General features: G+C 38.6%; 1 protein-coding gene across 3 annotated transcripts in view; it reads left to right on the top strand.

Moving 5' to 3' along the window:
* VPS50 (VPS50, EARP/GARPII complex subunit) overlaps window positions 1-23,548 on the top strand; it is a 70,242-nt gene that overhangs the window by 1,475 nt on the left and 45,219 nt on the right. For 2 of the 3 annotated variants that reach the window (XM_026039425.1, XM_026039423.1), the window contains exons 2-10: window positions 1,680-1,748; window positions 7,910-8,032; window positions 8,515-8,586; window positions 12,490-12,543; window positions 15,582-15,652; window positions 16,032-16,149; window positions 16,232-16,267; window positions 19,071-19,153; window positions 21,298-21,340. In XM_026039425.1, the coding sequence (XP_025895210.1) occupies window positions 1,680-1,748; window positions 7,910-8,032; window positions 8,515-8,586; window positions 12,490-12,543; window positions 15,582-15,652; window positions 16,032-16,149; window positions 16,232-16,267; window positions 19,071-19,153; window positions 21,298-21,340 (669 nt within the window). The remainder of the gene's footprint in view (window positions 1-1,679; window positions 1,749-7,909; window positions 8,033-8,514; window positions 8,587-12,489; window positions 12,544-15,581; window positions 15,653-16,031; window positions 16,150-16,231; window positions 16,268-19,070; window positions 19,154-21,297; window positions 21,341-23,548) is intronic. The other variant, XM_026039424.1, reaches the window with a different exon arrangement.

The following is a 23,548-nucleotide window of genomic DNA, read 5'->3' as shown; positions in this document are numbered from 1 at the left end:
GAGGCCGCCCCTCRAACRCCCTGCTCAGGTTTGGGCCGTCGCTGCACGAGGGRCACGGAGGTGCTGGAGCTCCTGGTCCAGAGGAGGGCAGCGGGGCTGGGAAGGGGCTGGAGCAGAGRCCTTGCGAGGAGCTGCTGTGGGAGCTGGGGCTGTTCAGCCTGGGGGAGGCTSTGGGGAGACCTCACTGCTCTCTGCAGCTGCCTGGAGAGCTGCAGACARGACATGAGGGAACAGCCTCCAGTGGTCCAGGTTGGATGTTAGGAAGGGTTTCTACTCGGAAAGAGCGGTGAGGCTCCGGAACAGGCTGTCAAGGGAAGCAGCGGGGTCYCTGTCCCTCACAGTGTGCGGGGAACGTGCAGATGAAACCCTGGGGACAYGGGTCAGCAGGGGTGGTGCTGGGGGCTTCGGTTGGGCTCCGTGATCCTGGAGGTCTTTCCCAACTGYAATGATTCTATGGAATGAGTATATCAAATTAAAATATTTGATATATATTTGAAAGGATTTTTTCCCTTTTTTTTTATGTGTAAGAAAGCTTGAGAATCCAAAACCAGAAAGAAAAGGATTTACACAGTAGGTAGGTGAACCAAATTTCAAGTGTAGTAGTTAACACAAAAATGATGAGCCTATAAAACACTGCCTCTCTTAACAGATTTTCTTACCTCCCTCAATTAAAATGAAACTTCTCTCATTGCACACTGATTTTTAGTAGCTGKTTTTTTTCTGAAGGTTACCTGATACTTGGGTAGCTCGTTTCATTTCAAAAAAAGTGCAGGTACCTATGACCTGATTTTTTTTTTTTAATTTGAAATGACGTAAAATTATATTATTTGTGATAGTTGGGAAGTCAGGGCTCATATGAATTGCCTGAAGACTCAAGGAAAGCTGGAGTCAGAACTCCATTTGACATCTGAATGTTTAAGTTCACCTCTTCCTACTTGTTTCTAGAAAGCTAAGTTTTTACTAAAATCAGAAAGAAGTAACAGAAAACATGCTAAGAAGCATGTGCTGTGGTACTACTTTGCCCAATTGTGCTGAACAGTCAGAAAACCCCTACTCCCTAAGTAATTGATACTGCCTGTGGAAACCTGCAGTCTTACTAGAACATATTCTGTTCAAGTGAATTTGAATATTTTAAGGAATTATTTTTATATGATGCAGACTATTTTTTTTTTTTCAGTTTTAGGATTGGTTTTCCTTATCCATAACAAAAGTTTATAGAAAACTCTTCCATCATACAAATCTAATTGTGCTGTGGAGCAGGTGGCACTTAAATTGCATGGAACTTTATTTGAATCCACTAACCCATGAAGTCAGTGGAGCAGAGTAGGTTAAAAGTACCAATGTGTCCAAAACCCATAAACATAAAATAACAGATGTGGGAGCTGACAGGAGTATGTAATTTGAAGTACATGAATATCTATATGTATTTTCAGTGAACTTTATTGAGAGAAAGCGTATATTGTAGCATAGAGATCTAAATGCATAGCTGTTYGATTAATTTATACATGAATAGTCTTATTTAAGTGCCTATAGAACAAGGCCTTACACTGAGTTAAGGCTGGAAGGCTAATTTATTAAAGGGCTTGTTTTCCCCTTCTAAAGATGTATTTCTTTGAACACAAACTAAGACTTCTGCAGTTTGATATGAATCCTAACTGAACATTCAAATTCTTTTAAAGGGTCTAAGGAGTCCTCAAGAGAGTGTTCATGACCTCAGTCCTATTGAAAGCTTCCGGATCCCTAGTAAGGTATGATACATTTTGTTTTTGTTTGTTTGGTTTAATTTTTCATTGTATGTTTAGATGACACTTTTTAAAATAATAATCGGCTGCTGATCTCCCTGACAGTTTTATTTCTTGCTGAAAAATCTTACGAAGTATTTCTGAAAATGACTATAGTTGTGAGGCAAAACAGGGCACTCAGTCAAAATGATGTGACAATGTTTCCTTCTAGGAACTTTTGAGTTCTTACTTGGATTCCTGATTTAGGAATTCCTAAATTTTCCTTCCGGTCACTCTGGAAAACAAGGCTATGTGTGGTAATAGTCTTGGTATTCAGTCTCTTCATGGATTTGGAGCCCCATGTGGATATCACAGTTTTCATTGGCAGCATATATAATTAACTTTTGACTTTTCAAAATTATAGCTATTTATTTATTTTGTCTTACTGGTTGATGCCATCCCACTTTTGCTTCACAATTCCCCCTTTGATGGGATGGGAGAGAGTCTTGTCACAATTTTTGACAACCCCTTCTGTCCTGTTGATTTGACTGCATGATTCACAAGACTTAATATGGATGAGGTTTGTTATTCAGTTGTTTGGGCTTTATCTTTAAACAATCAGTAACTTAATCTACTGTCTTGAATTGAGTTTGGATGTCTTACTTGGTAAAAGTTACAAAAAAGAATCCTGCTCTGTCTTGTGTAAAAAGTAGTGTAATATGATGCTTGTGCTGTGGTAGACCAGAAAGTCAATATTGCCATGTTTAAAAAATGAAATAATGGTATCTGAATTGGCATAATGTTCTGTTAAACAAGTGGCTAATATATAATTTCAAAGAGTGAATGTATTAAATTGCAGTGATGAAAAAACTGTCTCATTCGAATGGTTTAGATTTCAGAAATGTGCGTTCCTGTCATTTTGTCACTGAGCATCCAGTTTCAGGCTTTGTAGAGTATATTTCTTGGATTTTCAATCTGTAATAATTGATGTTATGTATCTAGGAATGTACTTTTTTAATCAATTAACAATGAGAAAACAGGTACATTTTAACTGACATTTTTCATATGTTTATGGCAGAGAGTAATAGTAAGCTTATGGCCATTGTATGCTGTCAAACCTTAGTAATATGTAAACCTTAGTAACAAGAACATAACCTGCAACTATTCTGTAAACAGAATCTCATTAAAATTGATAGAAATCTGTCTTCCAAGGCTTTTTTTTTTCCTGAAATATTTTAAGTGAGTAGTGTTTAAAGTAACGAGTATATTCAGAATGCTTTTCTGAACTGCTTATGGTTAACTTTTTATCGCTCAAAAAAACTTCAGCGAAACAGATATTTGGGAAACTTCATAAATGAAAACTTGAACTTGATTCAAGATTCCCTTTATCTGTGATATGAACCGTGTAACCTCTGGCCTCAAGTAACTTTACTTCCATCTCTTTTCTGTCAAAGGAAGGAATGCCTCTTTAAGCCTGCTAAACCCTTTATTGTAGGATTTTACTTTTCAAATTACAGAAGGCTAGGTAAGACTGTAGTATTTCTTGTCCCTGTGAGCCTAAATTTTGATATCCCATCCTGAACAAAATTTCTCTTTTGAGGGAGGGGAGTTATTGGTTGAGCTTATGGTGTGCATGTCTGTCACAGAGCTTAGGCTTCTGTATTGTGCAGAGAAACTGAAAGTCTTGGAGCCTTTAGATTTAGATGTTGTTTTGAATTTAAACTGTATTAGATGCCATAGCAACGTAMTGATGTTGCAAATCGAAATGTTATAATTATGGGATCAAGCAGCTTTGCTGGGAATGAGCTAAAGCCTCTCAATAATTATTTTATARATAATTATGAATTTTATAATAGTGGGCAAGATTGGTAAAGGGAATTGCTTTTAGAATACAAGGGTGAAGAGCATAAGCAAATGTTTGAAGGTGCTGTAACCTGCTGGCAAGCTGTAATAGCATTTTTTGTTCATATCTTAAATAGCAAAAGTCTTAATCTTGTCAATCAAGTAATACTGTGATTATGGAATGGTTATGTTGCAGTCATTTTTTTTCATCATGCTTCCACCTTTGAAGTGGTGTCTCCAAATTGATTTAGGGCAAGTGCTGCCCAAAGGATCAAAAGCTGGATTAAAGCTTTCAAAAGATGCACAGAGTGAAGGACCACAGAGCCCGCATGAAATACTGGAAGGAGCACAGGCCATTGATAGATAATGCCGATTCTGGGGACAAAAGTCTCTTTTTTTGAAACAAGGAATGGCAAACCAGTTAGAAGGTCAGATGGGGAATGTTGGGAACAGGGGAAGGAGTCTGTTGAAGTTGCACCTGCTGAGGAGAGTGGCAGCGAATTCCTGYTGGGCCTTGCTGCTGCAGGGGGTCACTCTGTTGAGTGGTGGCCTGCTGGGGAGCCCAGGAAGTGATGGCCGCACTCCCTCTCAGCGCGAGCTGGCCTTGTTTCCTGCATGTGGTTTGAATGAGTAAATGATTTGCTACCCAGCTGTGCTACCCAGCGCCTCTGAATGTGCCCGCTCACATCAGCCAGCGCTCTAGCAGGTTCTGCAGCTGCCGTGACGAATTCCAGCCCRCCTCAGGGCCACACGGACGAGCCGATCAGCGGCCGCCCGCTCTGCTTGGGGCTGCAGTGCCGAACCGCGCGGCCGGCTCGCGCCGCGCGGGCTGCGATGTGTAACAGCTGGCGGCTCCCATACAGTCACCGAGGAGGCAAATCTGCAAGTAAAGGCAAGATTTCCACAAGAGACAAGAGATCTGCAGCGATGCTGTCTGCAGGATGTGTTTATATTGTTTTGACYAAGATATCCTACTTCATCTGTACCCTATTTTATAGTCCTATATAATCCTATATAGTCCTCCCTAGGGGAGCCCTAATTCTTGGTATATTCTTTGTTGGAAATAGTTGATATCAAGAACCACAGTACTGACTTTTAAGACACTGCTATTTTCCACTTTGTTCTTTTCTAAGCTGGTAGGTTTTACTTAGTAGATACTGTCACGTAGGGTAGGATGGGCATTTGTGTTCTTGAAAGCAATGTTGTAAGGTTAATAATGAGATGACTTTGAAATTAGATTTATCTTGATGTTAATCAGCTCAGCCTCAGTATGCAAATATTAGTTGACTCTTTGCAGCTTATGGTGGTAAATAATGCTGATTTTTTTCTTAAATGGATTTCCTATGGACAGTATGCATTTCAAACTATATGAAAGTGTGCATTCCTAACATTGTGGATTCCTATTTCCCTGGCAGTTGAGTGGTTTTTCTGGAGTGCATTATGTGGTGTGATTAGTACCTGTTGCATGGAGCAGCCTTTGTTGTTCCCTTTTCATGAAGAGAATTGCTTCATAGTGGTATGTTTACTTTGGTAGAGCRTAGGTTTGTAATAGGTACTCTGTAGTTGCATTGGAGAAGGAAAGATCAAAGGAATTTAATGGGTCTGTGCTGTGAAAGGTAAGGGACTGCCACAAACCTTCCTACGGCCCTTCATTCCGTAGCTGTGGATGAGCAGAAAAAAAGTCTTGAGTATTTTATATGCACATATATAAATAAACATGGTATACATAATATCATGAGATATAGCATATATATTCATGATATTTAAGATTGTTTTTATACATGCTTGTTTCATTATGGTGGACCACTGAGCAGAACTGGGAAGCTGTGGCCATCCTTGGAGTTGAGGCTGAGCTTTTCTTTGAGCCCAGGTGTTAGCAGAGCACAGAAGGGAGGGTGATAAATTCATACCATGTCTGTCCCTGTTCCTTCTGCTGATGGCAAACACAGGTCCTCCAGATGAGGACCGAGCATTTTTGTCTTCTGAAGAGTTTGCTGTATAGAGGTGCATAGGCTAACACAGACCTTCAGCTTCTAACTAGGTTTGAAACTTTAAAACTATTGTCCATATTTCCATATGAAAATGATATTTCCATAACCATTGACCTGTGACTTTGATGCATCGGTTCATCTGCATGGCAGGTATCAATAGCCTAAAAATTCAAATGGTCCTAAAGATTTCGTACTAGTTTTATCTACTTATTTATTTTCATTTTAATGAACAACCACCCACAAATAGGGAGACAAACATCCACATGATAAATTAGGTTATTCTGGTTGCAATGCTTCAATGAACAAATTAAGCTGACCTGAGYTTTAATTTAGGTTCTTAGAGATAAAACTCAATGTACTGTTAAATGTTAAGGTAATTCATAGAGGGAGGCTCTGTAAATAGCCAGTTGTTAGGCATATTGGCAAGGAAGGGGGAAAATATATGCGTRTATATGACAGAAATGCATATGGTTGGGCTAGATGCGTTCCCTTCTCGACAAAATGCTTGCAAGAGCAGTACGCAGTTGAACCTAAGCGTGCGCTTATCGGCCAGCATGCGCGCCCCGTGTGATGGGCGCTTCAAAGCAGTAGATTTAAAAACAAAAAGCCGTTTTTTTTCATTGTCTTTCGGGGCGGCGATGGGGAGCGCAGTCCGCGCCTCAGGGCCGCCTCAGAGCGCCTCCCAAGGCGCCGCGCCCGCCGGGGGGCGCCCGAGCGCCGCGCAAGCGCCGCCGCCGCCTCCGGCTCCCGCTCCCGCCGCTCCTGAGGGAGCCGCTTCAGCCTCCAGCGGCRCTCGCTCCCTGCCCGCCCGCGCCGGGGGCACCGCGGGGCGCCCTGCGGGGCACTTCTCGGCTGGCGGCGCTGCGGCGGGAAATGGTGCCGCGACGCGCGGTGGTGAAGGCGCCCGTCGCGGCTGGGATGAGCGCTCGCTGGTGTCCTGACTTGGTGCCTCAGTAGATCGGTCTAAAACCTGATGCCTTGCCCAGTGAAATGAAATTAACTCAGGTCTCCTGGTGATGAAAATCCTCATGCTGCGCCCCTCTRACACCCCCGCTTTATTAGAGGGCTGGGAGTTGTTATGGGACCCTTGAATTTATCGGTTCAATTTGTCCGGGTTATATTCCAATGCTGAGGAATTTTAGCTTGTCTTTCTGTGAAAGACCTGGCATTTTCCCTTAAAGCCTCTAATAAAAGTTGTGCTTTCCTTGCTATTGGAATGGCTTCTGGAAAGGGGGAAGGGCGAACATCAATTGCAAAGTCCAATATAGGAGCTGCAAGGGGGGTTCTTGGTCAGTTTTGCTGGGCAGAAGGTCTTGGGTTAATGATAGATGTAGTAATGTAGTAATGATAGATGTAGTAATGATACCAGTACTGTGGGAGAGGGAATGGCTGGTAGGATCTTCAGTTTCCTAAAAGTCCTATTTCTGTCTCTGAAGCCCAATGAGTTCAAGGAAACAAAAAAAAAAAAAAAAAAAAMAAACAAACAAAAAAACCCAGAAAGCCATTAATTATGAGCTAAGAAGGTAGACCCTTCCTGTTCCCCTTTGCAAGGGGCAGGGCTTTTGTCAGTGTGAATTACAAGGGCTGAGCTGAAAGGTTGAGCCTTTGTAGTGACACTGTCCAGCTCTCGTTTGCAAAGGTAATTCCGCAAAAACCAACACTCTCTGGCTTTTAAGAAACTATCATTGCATTTTGTTAGTTTTATTATTTCTCTTAAATAAAGAAAATAATTTGCTCAGTATGTGTTTTCTATTATTTTCTGAATTAAGTAGGTATAATAGATCACTATAAAACAAATAAAATATGTCAAAGTTTCCTCAAATGCACCTTACCCTTCATCATGTGTATCCCATATTTAGTGCATGTTAAACAAAAATGTCATTATTTATCCGTGTATGATTGTGCACAGTAACTTTGGTATCAAACTGGGGTGTTTTACCTATTCCTGGTGCAGGTTTCCCCTGTCCTTTCCTCACTCCTGCTCTGCTGGAGTCACGGAAGCAGCTTGTCAAGCTGCCACTCAGTTATTACAAGAATTTGTGGAGCATCCTGAACTTCAGGAGAAAAATTATGGGCTCAGTTCATTTGTGTCCTGTGTAATAGATAGAATATATCTCTTAGAAGTGTTTAGATGATCTGTGACGATGAAGTCTGTGCTTCATCCTTCTGACAGTTTGGGGTAACTTGGAGCTTGTAACAGGAAGAACAAGCTGCAGCCAACAAATCTTTTGTTTTATTTTGTTGCTTCTTGTGCTGAAATTATAAAGGGCTTTTGAAAAAGCCTGCTTTGGTGAACTGCTGTTCCTGCTAGGATGTACTGTTACATTCTGGGAATCCTTTTTTTGTTTCATAAAGGAGGAGCTCCAGGAGTTACGGGAAGAACCGATTGATCCTCAAGTTCAGCAAGAAATAATTGACAGCATTGAAGAAGTGTATTTTTCCAGTGATTCCTTTGATATTGTAAAATATGAGTTGGAGGTAAGTTGTCTTAAAAGAACAGACGATAATAAAACCACAAATGAGAGTCAAAAGTCAGCTTCATTTGATGCTCTCTTCTTCATTTTATTTCTTATGTTTTGCCTTGATTTAAAAATGCYTTTTTTTTTCYTTGAAACTTTTCTGTGACTGTGTCAGGCTAAGGTGCACTTCATTTTATAAACTGTCTATTGTGRAAAGGCTAAAATAGTTGGGGAAAAATATTTTGGATGTTTTTAGCAGACAATTAATAGATTGAGACATAATTGAGGGGGGTGTGTGTGTGTATATTGCTTAAAACAAGAGGACTAAGATAATTATGGTATTTTCTTTTTTAGCTTAATACTGATTTATTAAATTTATTGAATGTAAATTAGATTAGAGAGGCAAAAAGAATGTTTCTGTTATAGAGTGGCTAGTTGATGCTGCATGTGTTTTTTCGTGTATTTATTTGTCATCGAATTTAATTTATTCTTTATACGCAGAAGCTTCCTCCAGTACTTAATCTTCAAGAACTGGAAGCGTACAGAGACAAATTAAAGCAACAGCAAGCTGCTGTAAGTAAAGTTTTCGCATGTCCCCTTGGGTAATTTGTTATATTGACAATAAGTATATTGAGAAGTGGAACTGAAAAAGTTAATTTCATTTCTTGAGCACATGAAATGTTAAGCGATCGTTGTGTTGATTTTAATTTCTTTGCTTTTTAAATGGAAAATTATTTAATAAGTCATRGTTGTATGTACATTTTGAAGAATTGCGTGTTGATTGTTTCTTTAAAAAAAAAAAAAAAGATTTTCTTAGTTCAGCATTTCCAGTTTACTGGAAGATGGGTAGCACATRTTCATTACACTGCTGACAAGTGTTGTATCATCTCTTGCTTTGAAGGATTTTTGGAAACATAAAACAATATTTTTTGAACTCCTAATTCAGAGTTAATATTTTGCATTTTTTTCATGTGCTGATTTGTTAATTCTCTTCAAGAATTGCTRGTTTGAATATTTGAATACTGGTATGTAATTATTATACAGTAAAATTAAATACAACCGTGACTAATAACTGTAATGTATAGGGGACAATCAACTGCAGTTTCTGCAAGGTACTAATTACATTTCTGGCTTTTTTCATACATTAATTACTGAATCAGTGTACTTTTAAATGTGAACAATATGATATGTTATATTAAAATATTAGGCGAGGCATTTGGGGAATAGCTGCAATTAATAAGCCTAGTTCTTGTACTTAAATGAGGGAAATGTACAGAAGGAAAATAATGGAACTCTTACATGGAGAACAGGTTCCTTCTAGGACATCTTTTTCTTTAATAAACCTCTGCTTATGAAACTTTTATAGTAGCAGTTGAGCAAATATGTATCCTTTAAAAGGCAGAAGGAAAGAAAATCAAGAAGATTGCAATAGCTACTTTTTTCAGAGAAAAGCCTTAAGAGRGCATGTTGTGGTGACCTAGTTTTGCTGGGAAACCTACTCAAGGCTCAGACTACTTCACAGAGMCAGGCTGAGTAATTCCCCTACCTGTTGTCAGGGTTTTGGATATTATGCATGCACCTTCAAGCAGCTCAAAGCCAAATTCTGTCAGGGAACGTGTTGCTCTTCCTCCTGTCTGTGCCCACCAGCCTTCCCGCATCCTTTCCTTCCCTGGACCTCCTTTGTGCTTTCCTTTACCTGGTCTGAACACGATTCTGCTGTGGAAAGGATTGTCCTTTGGGCTTATTTTCCTCTTTGGGAAGGACTAACATTTATTTGCATGCTGGGCATTAACTCTTTGTGTAGGATTTCCAGGGCAAGGTGAAAGACTGGAACATGTTTTGTTTTCTCAAATGTTGTCCATTGATCTTGTGCTTAATCATCTTGACTACTGCCTGYCTTAAAGGACACCAGTGTTTGTCATGCAAGATCACTGCACCGTTACATACATTTCTATTTGATGTSTAAAAGTGTCTTGACTCTGATAGAGGTTATTAGAAACAGGACTTGAGAAGTCTATCTGCTCATCACACTGCCTCTCACATCCATGCTTTCAAAAAAGAATGAATGCTGCCTTTTTCATTAGCTGTATCCCAGTTCCAGTACAGGCATTCGGGGCTGACACATGARTTCACAGCAGTGAAGCAGAGAGAATTCCAGCTTTAAACTTTCTGTAATACACAGTGCTGAAGTGATTAAATAAAAGAGCTCTGACTGGTCTTTCACTTCTTGCTGCCTTTTACCATATGCTTTTCTGCAGCTGATCTTGGTCAGGACTTTGCCCTAGGGGTCACTAGGGACTCAATATTTACTTGTGGCTTTTTTATTTCCATTGCAAGTTTCCATTTGACTGAATGTATTCAGAATCCTCCAAGAGAGCTTTGCTGTGTGTATCTTCCTGACTTTAATCTGAGTAATCATCTTGATACAGATAATTTCAGTCAGGGCCTTTTAGTTGTACATCTGTTTAGCTCCATTTTAATTAATAGGCAGGTACCCATAGCTGCGTGTTTTTTTTTTTTTTCCATCAGGAGATGAAATAAAATCATTTTTTTCCTGATCTGATTAAGGAAGAGAAATATGAGATCCCCTCATGCAACATTTTATCTTCYACAGATTGAAAATTGCAGCCAATTTCGTTGCTGAAAATTGTTATTCTGGATTCCAAATGTTGAAAATTAAAAAATAAYTCATTATGATTGTATAGAGGTTGCCAAAAGGGATGGTACAATTTGCAAATGAAAGGAAGCCGTATTGGAGAAGATGCCTTATTCAAAAGAGAGAGAGAATAGCTTGGAAGCTCCGAAAGGCACTATCAGTAAGATGGGCAAAATAACAAAAATTGTCTGTGGCAGGTGCTTGATAGAGTTGAGAATGTTCTTTATGGGCAATTGAGAACATGTAAAACAAAAAAAAAATGCTGTACAAAAACTGAGAATGAAATGTTGCTCYTTTTATTCTTATGTTCTGCTTGATAAATGCCTTTATATTGAAGCATCAAATTGAWTAGATGTGAACTAGGGGAATACATGATTTGTAAAATCTTTAGGAGAAGGATAAACTTGCGAGTATGAGGCTGCGTGGGAGATGTTGGTAGAGAAGGTGTTGGGAGAGAAGGTGGCAGTTTTCCCTGGATATAACCTGTGCACAGAAGGAAAACTCAGAACTCTAAAGTGCTATAGACTTGTGCAGCTCTTGACTTTATGATATCCTTTCTTGCCTTGCTTTTCTCTGCACAGTGACTGGTTCTTGTGCTGTCCTGCAGAAGAAAGCTGCACTATCTGTAGAACAGCTAAGAAAGTTTAAACTTTGGTGATTCTTGGCCTTTTATTTATTTTTTCTTTGTTTTTTTTAAGTGGAAAAAGTGGAAAGTGGGGAAAAAAAAGTGGTAAAAGGAAAAAGTGGAGGCGGAAAAAAGAAAAGGCATAGGAGAGCATAGCAAGTTGTGCTCCCTTTATCCAGATTGCCAGTTGATGATACTAGTGCTTTGAAAACCACATGTGTGGAGGTGRCAGGAAGGCTGGGAGCTGACCTGGTAAAGCTGCTATAAGTTTGCCAGGAATGTTGACTAAAGATGCCACCTCTATRGCTAAGCAAGACGTAAACCTGCTATGTATAAAACCCTCCTCATCTGTCTTTTCCACTGCTGCAGTGTGGGCTGCCTGAGCATCACTGCCAGGTTTTTTTTTGATATTTGTTTTTAATCTCTGGTAATATCCGGTCTCTGAGAGAATAATATAAAGCAATAAAAAAAGAGTTTCTTTGTTGTGTTTGGAACTTTTTCTTCTTAAATGCCTATAGTCCCTGCTGAAAGAAAGATGATTGCAACCTTGACTTTATATAACTGTTACTGCTGGATTTATTTATGTATTTGTGCATTTATGCACAAAATACCCATTTTTTAAATTCAGTACAGACATCAGTTCTCAGTAGCATTCCTTTTACTGATGGTTTAGTACAGTGGATAGAATTCTAAAATAGAGATGCTCTATGTGGAAAAGGAAGGCTATAATGTGTGCAAGTTTAATATTTGTTTTGGTGTGGATTTTATTTCTTACAGTATCTGTTTGAAAGGTAAGCATCCTCAGGGCTAATTTAGATCTCCAGGGTAGATGATTAGGTTAAATTTGCACTGTAGCAGTAGGCTAAGCAGAATGTAAGCAGTTCTAGTGTTTCATATGATCTCCGTTTTTACTTCTAGCATATTCTAGAAGCAGAAAGGTAAGGGATTAATTTGAAAATGCCCACTAATTCCTAGAGGGAACTTTAAACATGTATATGTATTTCTTATTACGAAGGAAAGCTGAGTACCATTTTTATGACTTAATATTTTGTGGCGTATTTATTAATAAATACAAAGATTAGAGCAGTAAATGATAGGGAATTATAAACTGCTTATAGAACTTCAGCATAGGGACTGCCTACTTTATTGAGAAGGCTGTGTATTAATAATATTCTCTAATATTTTCTTTTTGAAGGTATCTAAGAAAGTTGCAGACTTGATTCTCGAAAAGCAGCCTGCATATGTTAAGGTACGATATCCAGTTAAAAAAGTGACTGTTGGTTATGGAGCCTCAGTGTGTCCAGGAATTCTGAGAATCAAACAAAGTGCAACTGCTYTAGGAATGTGCAATAAAACATGAGTATGACTTCTCCTCATTCCCTAAACATAATAGTGCAAGCAGGTATCATCATGATGCTCTAAAGGTGTTTCTTTTACACATCTGTTTGATAATGCCCCTATACATTTGGTCAGATCAGCCTGATATTTTAACTAATCTTTCCAGGAAATGACAATAAGGTTTCTGCAGAGGAGAAGCTCTGAGTTGTTAGCAAAGTAGTCTGAGAATTTTCTCCTGATGGGTAGTTCTGGGTGTCTCAGCTCCTCGAGTAATGGTGCCTTTTTAATGTGCTCCCTGTGATAGTCCAGCAGTACTAGAATTTGGCAACCTCAAAGACAAAATGCTGGGCTAGTTTTTTTTATTGCACCTAATACTGGCAGAACCTAGTAAGTCATTCATCACAGTGGTATGTGAAATGCCCCAACAACTAATGGCAATGGTGGGACCCTGGCCAAAGAGGATAGGAAAGAAAACGCTTTGCTGCTTTGTAGGATGAATTATTCCTTCTGCTTAAAATGTTCGTGTTGTGGCTGCTAAAACTTCAGCTATGGAGATCTTTCTCCTTCTTTGTTAAGAAGAGACTTTAAGTTCATTTCTGCTGCATCCCTTCCTCCCTTGCTGTGTGCTTCTCGCCTGATGGCTTCTTGGTGCAGTCTGGGGCTGGTGCTTCTGGCTGTGAAGCCCTGATGGATGTCATGGAGCTGAAGCTTTTTCCTCTTTTGTCCCAATGGCAAAACTTCTGCTCACTTGCCTCCCATACCCACACACCTAACCGGTCTTCCACATGCAGCATCTGTGCTCTATCGCCTTGCTGGATAGAAGAAAGCTGCTGTGGAGGGTAGAGAGGTGAGCACTTCTTGCCTCTTCCCTTGTGGCAGCTGGAGGAGAAAARAAGAAAGCTGGAAGAGAAATACTTTAGTTTGACTTAAAGGGGTTGGGTGGGAGGCTGGGCAGTGCTGAGGTCCAGCCTGCGTAAGAGAGTGAAGAGCAGCAGCCCTCCTAGGGTAACTGTATCAGACCAGACCCTGCTGGCCTTGAGACCCTGCTGGCCTTGTGCATGTTCAGAACTAACAGCCTTTCTGGATGAAACCTGCTGTTTTCTGAATTCAGCAGCTTCACTTTGAAAGTACCCTCTTAATCCACAACAGTTTTGTGAAGAATGTGTTTCTCACTTTTGCTGTGTAATTTTTAAATGCCCAACATAGACTATGGTAATGTATTCAAGGCACAGTTAATTTCTTATCCAAGCAATATTGTAAGGCACATTTCTGTGTGTGATTCATATTAACAGGCTTTCTGGTGTTTCCAAAGGAACAATTAGAATCCATTATGCCAACGAGAATCTTTCAAAGAAAAATTTCAGATATATATTTGCCCAATTAAGTGAATCCTGTATACAGCTATGTATTTTATGTATGGATACAGGCTTGTCCTGTCAGTAGACTAGCAAAGATTTCTGGCAATGCATTTCTTGGTAACTCAAATTCAACACCAAATTACAGTAATAGGTCGATAGAAGAAAAAAGATGCAGTTCATTCTTTGTGTCCTGGGCATGGTGTTACCACTGTAATTTCCAGGAAATGGGGAAGTTATGGTTTGCACCCCACTTTTAATATGAACTGCTAGTCTAGCAGGCACCRGTGTGGCCTATGAAAGGTAGGTCATGAGGCAGTTGCTTTAGAGCTTTCTCCTCCTCTTCAGAGGAAAGGGAGCAACCGATGGGTGGAAAACAGTCTGGCTGTCAGAAAAGAAAAAAAACTATCCAGCCCTAAATGCAGGACTAAAAGTTCCTTCTCGGGGGACCCTTAGGCTGCACAGTCTCCAGGTGCCTCTCCATCTGGTTGCATTTAAGGAACAAATGTTAAAGAATCTTTGCGAGAGCCAAAATCTGAATGGAACTATGCCTCATGTGGAAGGTTTCCTTGTGACAGAGGAAGCAATAGTCTTTTGCAAATGTCACAGCTACAGTGTATAGTAGATGCTGAGGACAGTAATGTTTGAATTTGGTTTCTTGAGGTATTATGCAAATAAGTAGCTAAGCTCTATTTTTTTCCTAAAGTAAAATCAGTAACATCAATATAGAACTATTTTGTTGACAGATCCAGCTCAGTGATTTATTGGATTTGCTTATATCTCTGGAAACTAGAGATGATATTAAGCTGAATTAGCTTTAAAGTGGTTTTAGTTTGTTGTGGTTTTTAAATATTCAGTTTAATTTTCAAAGTAAGTCTCCCCTGTCCCTGTAGAAATACCCTGCTTGATATATTTTAGCATGACTAATAGTAGTTATTTTGTTTTTTTTTTTCCTTTAACATGAGGTGAATACTCCCTTTTTTTGCCATGCAGTTCCTAACAAAAACAATCCTAGTATGAACCTTAAAATCTAGGTTATTTTGAGACATTCAAATCATACTCTGCTCTTCACAAAGTTAAAATCAAGCAAGTCACTGCCTGTGCTGAAATTCAACAGGATACAATTAAGGTTCATTATGAAGTGACRTCCATTAAATTGCTGGAACACAAGTACTTCTAAACAAGAAATTGCAGTGTGAATTTTTTTTATACCAAACTCTAGCATCTTAATGCAAATTAAGCCTTGTGCTTCTGCCTTGGAAGCTTTGGTTGTTCCATCATGGTGTRTTCTATTAATGTTATAGAGACTGTCATGCTAAATACGCTGTGTATCAACATAGAATAAATAGATATTAAGGATCTCACTGAAATAGATTTCAAGTATCTTGAATTATCTTGATAATTATATTTTAAAAGATACTTTGAATGCTGCATTCCAATGTTTAGTATCTATAAAATGACAAAGCAAATAATGTTTCAAGTAACTGGACAAAATTACTAAAGAAAAATATGGTGATGAATCCTGCTATTCRGTGGTCTCTGCTAATACACTGCAAACCTTAGCTTGTATTTTTAACTTGTTTTCTCTCTGCAGGAGCTTGAACGTGTCACTTCACTGCAGACGAGCCTTCAGTTAGCGGCYGTCATTTGCACCAACGGGAGGAGGTAGCTTCCCATGGATTAATGCCAAAATGGAATGGGGGAAAAAGGGATTCAACAGGTGTCCATAAGCTCTGGAAACCTGTTTGCTGGTAGTATTTCTTGATTATGTGCTGGAAGGAATTAACAAAAGTAGTTAAAGATACAAATAAATACCAGTTGCTTCTTTTCTTGCAGTTCTCAGAGAAGAGCTGAATTGAAGGGTCTGTTTAAACAGAAACCTTTGGGCATAGGCCACTGATGTCATTACAAGTCCTGGATTTTCCTAGCAATGCCAACAACACTTTTTCTAGCATATATTTGGAGGTACCTGGGAGAATGKTTTTGAAATGAGCTTTATTTTGTGTGTCACTGAAAGCATCGTGTTCCCTGTTAACTGCTACAGGCACTTAAATATGGCAAAGGAGGGCTTTACCCAAGCCAGTCTGGGGCTCCTTGCAAATCAAAGGAAGAGGCAGTTACTGGTTGGACTACTGAAATCTCTGAGAACAATAAAAACACTGGTATGTACAATTGTTTGGGTTTGATGGTAACATACTGTTCCTCGTTTCATGGAWTTAAACTCTTGTTTGTTTGTTGTTTTAGCAAAGAACTGATGTGCGTTTAAGTGAAATGTTGGAGGTAAGTTCCAGCCAGTTCTTGCCATATTTCGAAGCTACTGTAATTCTCCTTTTGTCAATGATTTTAGTTCTGTCTCTGCCTTTCTTCCAGTTTCAAACAGACTAGGTTGTGTGTGTACATGTGAGGGAAAAATATGTATTTTTTTTCTGCTGTTCAGGTTTTGAATGTGAGAAATACTTTGTGTAAGGCTTAGTAGTGCCATGTAGGAAAAATAGTATTTTCTGTCAAAGGCTCAATTCTCTCTGTATATCTGTGTACTGAGGCTGGCATTAATTCAATTAGTGTTTTGAAGGCTCCTTTCCTCCCCTTTCCCTGTCCATACACTCACATCCTCTTCTTTTTCTGGAATTGGCTTGATATTTGGAAGAAAAATGAAATTGAATTTTTATTGACCGTCAATATATTTTTTCTGGATAAAATATTCCTCGTGCATCACTGTGAAAGTTGATATACAGGCTCCCTACCTAGTATTTTACTTTTCAGTATGGGAGTATCTTTCCATATTCAGTGGATTAACTCTTTAAGATGCAGTTGCAGGAGATGTCGTAGCATTCAGGCCAGGTCACTAAAATCCTGTTTCTGCAGTATCTGTACTGCCCAACAATGTAGCAGAGTGCATAGAGCAGAGACTAGACCTTATCTCAAGGTGAATAGATTGTACGAAATTCCATTTTGTGAATTTCTTAGCAATTAGATTTTTAATCGTGTTGTGTAGCAATTCTGAATTGCTCATTTGCAAATATTTATGGTTGATGTTACATAGAACATAATTATGATAATCTCTAGTTATTCCTTTTTGGAGGTTGACTTTTGCATATTTTAACTTTTAATATTCTTTGAATCTAATTCAATCTTGGGTAGTGTATATTATCTCAGGATAACACATGTTTTTTAACTAATCTTTAGCAACAAAGAACATATTAATTCAGCCAAGGCAACATAAACATAGTCTTTTCCTCAGAAAGCCCTGTGAAATGATGAGCTTGCCATCTCTGTGCTATTTTGTGTGGCGTGGAAAGTCAKGTCTGCATTGCCTGCAGGTAGGAGCTGTCTTTAGACAGAAAGGTGGATGTTACATCCGCACACATACCCTGAAGTCAAGTTACTATAATATTAAAAAACATATTAAGTATTGAAAAATATCAAGGCCTGAACTATGCTTTCTAGAGAAGTGGAGTTTTGGAGCTCCCACGCAACGTATCCCGTATGTTGGCCAGGKTTTTGTCTTCACTCCAGAGAAAGGTAGTAGCTTGAAATGTGTATGAAGGTTACTAGTAACCATTCAGAGAAGAACATTTTTTTGGTGTTCCCAATTAAAACAGACCAGACAGGAAGCTGTGATAACTTACAGGGATCAACTGCAGCTGGAATATGTTAATAATAAGTGTTGTGCAAGTGGCCTTTCTGAGACAAGATGGAGATCTCTGAGCATGGTCCCAAAGGTCACATTCGTGTGTRATGAGCACCTTGGTGTAAAGGGTGTGGGTTAACTTCTTCATTGTCTTAACTAAGAGACCATCATGCCTAGAGGAGAGAGTCTAAATAGAGCTGGCTTGGAAAGAGGATGTGCCTGCGTGGTGGTGAGCTGGCCTGAGGAGCTCATGGCTTCACCACTTCTCAAGACCTAAGAAGTGCCAGTTCTCCACTGGAGAGAGATACAAAGAGTTGTAAAAGCAAGTCATTTTAGGCCAATCTACTGTTCTGTTTTCATCTAGTGGCTGATGTCTTCTGTAACTAAACTTGATCTGCATTAGAATGTTTCTGTTAAAAACAACTTCATTTTAGAAGATCCCTTAGCATAGCAGGTGAACATAAATTTCCCTTGTGTTTTTACTCTTCAGTCAATGACTTTGAAATTTCTGTAACAGCTTTGCATTTGAGCTCTCTGGAGCACATAATATAGTGGATGTAATTGGCCGGGGAAAAAAGAGAAAAAGGAAAAAAATGTGTGTATGTGAGGGAGGTGCTTTGAGCTGTTAGGGTGGGTTTTCCTTCTTCGCAGAACACATTCTGACACAATGGAAGACTAAAATAGTAATTATACTCCAGACTCCAGAGATTGCCTATGTTCAGCTGGGAAGATATTGTGGCTTTATGTTTGGGTGAGGATTTGAGGTGTTGTGTTGGTTTTTTTTTTTTTTTTTTTTTTTTTTTCTTTCTTTTTCTCATTTTTATTTTTTTTTTTTTTTTTTTCCGGTACTTGTTTGTTCTGGTATATTTGTGTGTAATGTAGGATATTCTTATAATTTGGTGCTATTTTTCCATATTTGAGTATGTTCCTTTTCTTCCTGGGGTCTTTGAGCCAGTTGCACTAAATCTGTGTCTAATTCTCTTTAGAATGTGTCAAACTACCCGAGTGTGTTTAATAGAGGAATTTCTCCATTTTTTCCTTCTGTGGTTTTGTCAAGTATGCCCACACGCTGCTTGTGCCTGAACTTCCCTTTTGCCACTTTTAGGTCATATTGAATTAACAAAGGTTTGAGAGTTAATGGAGAAAATGTTGTTTTGCAGTAAGAGCTTTTTGAAATATTTTGTATAGATCCATAAACTAAATGGAGCCAGTTGTGTAAGATCACATAATACATGTAGCGTTATTAACAGGCTCTCGGTTTCTAATTTTAAGTTGCTCAAGCATTTTAAGTTCTGCAATACAACCAAAAAAGGACAAAGTAATGTCCTTTTAATTTCATACTGCACAGGTGAATTATTTAGTTCTTAGTATTTATACATGCTTAAACAATAGTGAACATTTCAGTTTTCACCTCAAAAGCGACACTACCTTTCCATTGTCTTTTATCCTAAGGAAGAGGACTATCCAGGAGCTATCCAGCTGTGCTTGGAATGTCAGAAAGCAGCCAGCACTTTCAAACACTACAGTTGTATAAGGTAAGGTGCCACTGAGGTGATTTCAGCTTCTGGGTGATATTTATTTGCCAATGTTATAAAACAGCGATGATTAATTCTCAGTTGCTGAAGCAGAACTTTATATACTGGAATGAACCTAACCATAGCGAGGTGGTTTGGAGGAGGGTAATTTACCCTACTTCTTGGCAAGGAAATCAGCTTATGCAGAGCTTCATGCTGCAGTGGAGAATTYGCTTTCAGCACTGGAACTAATTCACGTATCTGCAGTTTCTGACCTAGAAAGATATGTTTTTTTATGAAGAAATAAGAGGTTGGGATAAACTTTAAGGTCAAACAACAATATAGGAGTCAAATGAAAGGAATTCTGATTTTTCATGAATTGTGGTATTTCTTTGATTAGATCTTCTTGTTTGTTGTTTTTAACTAGATTTTTTAAGCTTGTATATGAATCTTAGCATCATTTGATCTCCTGTCAGAATGTTCTCTCACTTCACAAGGGTAAAATCTAGCACAATGTATGCTTTGTGCCAACTTCAACATAATTACATGTAACCTTTGATTTCCATTTTGGTTTTGCGTTTCRTGCTTATGTTATGTCATCCCCTTTGGTTTAGGAGAAAGTCTTTTCCGTTGTACTTGTTGATTAGTTTTGATGTGAGTAGACTCCCTTGGAAAAAAACCCTTAGGAAAATGTAATGTCGGGTAATAGGACCACTTTGACTATTGCATTTGGGTCTAAATGTTCCTTCCTCTGTATTGCAGTGGATGTACCTTCTAAAAATGTGCTAATTTAGATTTGTATGGAAGAGTATGCAAAAAAATCACTTCTAATAGGGTTTTTATGAATGGAATAAATGCCTCGAATTCAAGTCTCAATTATGGTAAATGGACTTTCATAATAATCATGTGGCCATTATGTCCAAGCACTAGTTGAATAATTGTGGCTTAGAAAACGTATTCTGTTTTACCTAGACAAGGCATTTCTACGTGTCTGTTCAGTACTTGATCTGAGCAACATTTCTTGTGAAATTTTCTGACCCTGCCTCCCCCTCACAGTTTGGCCTGCAGAAATGTAGGCCCTCAGCTTGGAAACCTTGCACATATCACTGCTGGCTTGAATACCTGAGCCAAGAGACAGGCACTGTCACACCTGGTCCCAGTATGGCCAAGAAACTTGYGGCAGTTTTATTTTGAGTACGTTTCATGTAGAATAAGATCGTTTTAATTCCTGCAGCTCCTCATCTCCTGCAAGAAAGGAAACATGGGTGGTTCCATCATAACATTTGGACATTTTGCTAGGAATTGTGCATTGAAAGCTCAAATCTCTAGGCTGTCCATGTCTCCTATGTCCCCAGGTGATCTGTCCTGCCAACAAGCCTTCTTTTGTTTGTTTCATTTTAATAGCTTCAAGAGATAGAGGTGCAATGAAGCAGTATTATTGTTTTTTTTCAAGTTCCTTGTGTGGATTCATATGATTTTTGTGGTCACTCTGCTAGCTGTGGAGTTTCGTATCTTTGGGACTCTTACGTTCTTACGTAGAGCAAAAATTTGTGTTGGACATTTGTTATACTAATGATGGAGTGAAATACTTTCCTAAGGAAATTGGCTGGAGTGTCTGCCACACTGGCAGAGTGGCACAAGCGACAAAGGAATGGATGACCTTGAAAAGATTTTTCTGAGAGTTGTATAAGTTTAAGTTCTAACTTATTTTTCTTTACAGATTGAATAGTTGTTTTTCCTATACTTCCTATAAAGGATCCGGAACAATTAATAAAAATGACTGTACCATAGTTTACGAAGCCCTGACAGCCCTGACCTTTTGGGGTTTGTTTTCCTTTAGATCCAAGTGCAGAATCAAAACATTTGGAGCCCCAGTTTCTTGGGGATTATCCAAACAGTTGGGTAGATGCTAGCAGGGATGTGGGATTACTTCACACTGTTGGCAATCTAAGCTAGTTTCAAGTGTGAGGGATAGTGCAATGCAGATAAGTGCCCTTCAGTAGCAAAGCTGTGTGGTGGTGCTGACCTGGCACAATAACAGCAGATCGGTGATACACGATTGCTGTGGTGTGACTTGCTGGGAGGAAAATGTGCTTTTTATAAACAAGAAATTTGAATGTGATTGGCAGTTTGTTTTTAAACATTTCTTTTTTTTTCATTAATAGTGAATTGAATTCAAAACTACTTGACACTTTGGAACAAATAGAGGTAAGAATAATTTGATGTTCTGCCTATGTTAGTAACTTGCTGTTTAAATATTAAAATGTTATAATACAATATTATTAGCAGGTAGAGTATATATGTAGTTCTTTCAGATATTTACTTTGGTCTGCTGTAATCATTGCCATTCACTCAATGTTTTGTGATGAAATAGCAAGTGCTGTATAATATGGTACCGAGCTTGCAGCCAGCTCACATGTAGTCCTAGAGCTTCATGATAAAGCAATCAAATACAATAGGCACCTAGCATGTGAAGTACTGGAGATGCACAGTGGTTTTCAGTCCATAGACTCCTGTGAATTCTGTATACTCCTACTAAAGACTTGTGAAAAGTAACCACGAGCAGCAAACCTACTGCCCATAGCTTTGGCTAAGCTGTACAGGAGATGAGTTTCATTGGAAATTTTTGGAAGTTAACAAGCTTCTGGGTAGGGCCAATGCTGAGGCATAACAAGAGAGACTTGAATAACTATGAAAATCCCATAAAGGCATACAATTAGCTTAAATTGGTAGATAGTACTGTCACAAAACAAATGAATATACATACAATGCTAAGTTTCTGTCTGGATATAGGTGCTTTAAAAAAAAAATCCTGTCTTGAACAATAGGATTCTGGAACAGCCTTATCAATAATTTTTTTTTTTAAACCCATTACTAATTAATTTTGAACTTGAGTGTGTCAAACTCTAAGAAGTCTGTTAATATAAACTGTATAATATGTAAGTAATATGTATGCATGTATAGTGTAACACGAAGCAGGAAACTGGACTAACTTTTCCAGCGGATCTCTCCTGCTCTAGTTATGTGCTCTTTGGACGGTCAGATTAGTGCAGGTATTACTGTACCTCGTCATTTAATCCATGTACCATTGGAATTTAAAAAAAAAAAATCCTTCATTTCTGCTTGGTCCCTTTTGCTGCCTTGCAGGGCTTTGCTTTCTTTTATCGTATCACTGGCCTCTGCTCACTCCTATGGCTGGTTCAGAAAATAGGATATGTCTACTTTCATCCCCTAATCTCACCCATACCAGCCATTAAACTTGTCTTTTCCGAGATTTTTTTTTTATCCCTTGGATTTCATTCCCATTCCTTTAATTTACTTACCCTTTATTCCTTAGGAGCAAGTGCTGATGTTGCTTAAAAAGGGACATGTATCTGCCCTTCCTTTTGGTTGCAGCTTCGCAGAGCAGACGCTGCCTGCACAGATATCGAGTAAAATGAGCTGTGTTCMTGGGTGTAAGCAAGTCAGAGCTAGTTCACTAATTATACCCAAGATCTTTATAACCTGAGAATTCATAGAAATGATTTTTTCCCTGCCTCTAAAGTATGAGGTTTTCTGGAGGAATTGATTAGCGCCAAATACACAGGAGAAGTTAATGTCAGGTCGTATTGACATTCRTAGAGTGATCCTGTGCAAATATATACTCCAATTCCTATAGGCTTGTATTCCACTAGGTAATATTTTAATTGCTCTTCTCACTAGTTGAATGATTCTGCTTAGATCTCGTTTTTTTTTTTTCCCCAAGTACTTTACATTTTTTTTTTTAAATCGATATTACTCTTATATTGTGTTARAAATAATATTCAAGATGGTTGTAGTGGAAAAGATCACAGAAAAATCTTAATAAAAGGATGAGCGTATTCTGATTAAGAACTCTGTGGTCGGTGTAATATCCTTGTTTCTGTCTCTCTGCAGCTGATCTGCATGAAATAAGGGAGGAAAAAGCATATTTTTTTTGAAATTAATGTCTGTTAATCCTTTAAATCCTTTTAAGCAATTCTGACTCTTCAGGTTTTGTGTCCTWTTACTATTTTGCTTAGAAAAATAAATGTGTAGTTTCTGAATGCATTCTAGTTTCATTTTTCATGCTAAAAGAAAATACTGACTTCTTAACCACARAATATCTATGGATTTTATCTTTAATCAAGTAATGTCAAGAAAATTTTTCAGCAGAATAAATTAAAAGTAGGTAATGACTAAACAAGCTTCTTGAGTGTGGATTCTGCTTGCAGGAGCAAGATTACGTTGCCAGATCAGTAGTTAATAAGTGAAGTTAATAATTTTAAGTGTAGTGGTTAGCAAAGAGAAAAAATATCTGCTAGATTTATATATTTATTCCTGATATCTTTTCTTGTATTGCTGATTGAAAATAACTAGAGTGAGTCTGTCTCTCCCTGAATGTTTTACAGGAACAAA

The sequence above is a fragment of the Nothoprocta perdicaria genome, unplaced genomic scaffold (genome assembly GCF_003342845.1).
Source record: "Nothoprocta perdicaria isolate Ctin4 unplaced genomic scaffold, notPer1 scaffold_23, whole genome shotgun sequence".
NCBI lineage: Eukaryota > Metazoa > Chordata > Aves > Tinamiformes > Tinamidae > Nothoprocta > Nothoprocta perdicaria.
The sequence above is the reverse complement of the archived record's forward strand: the minus strand, read 5'-3'. Positions and strand labels throughout refer to the sequence as shown.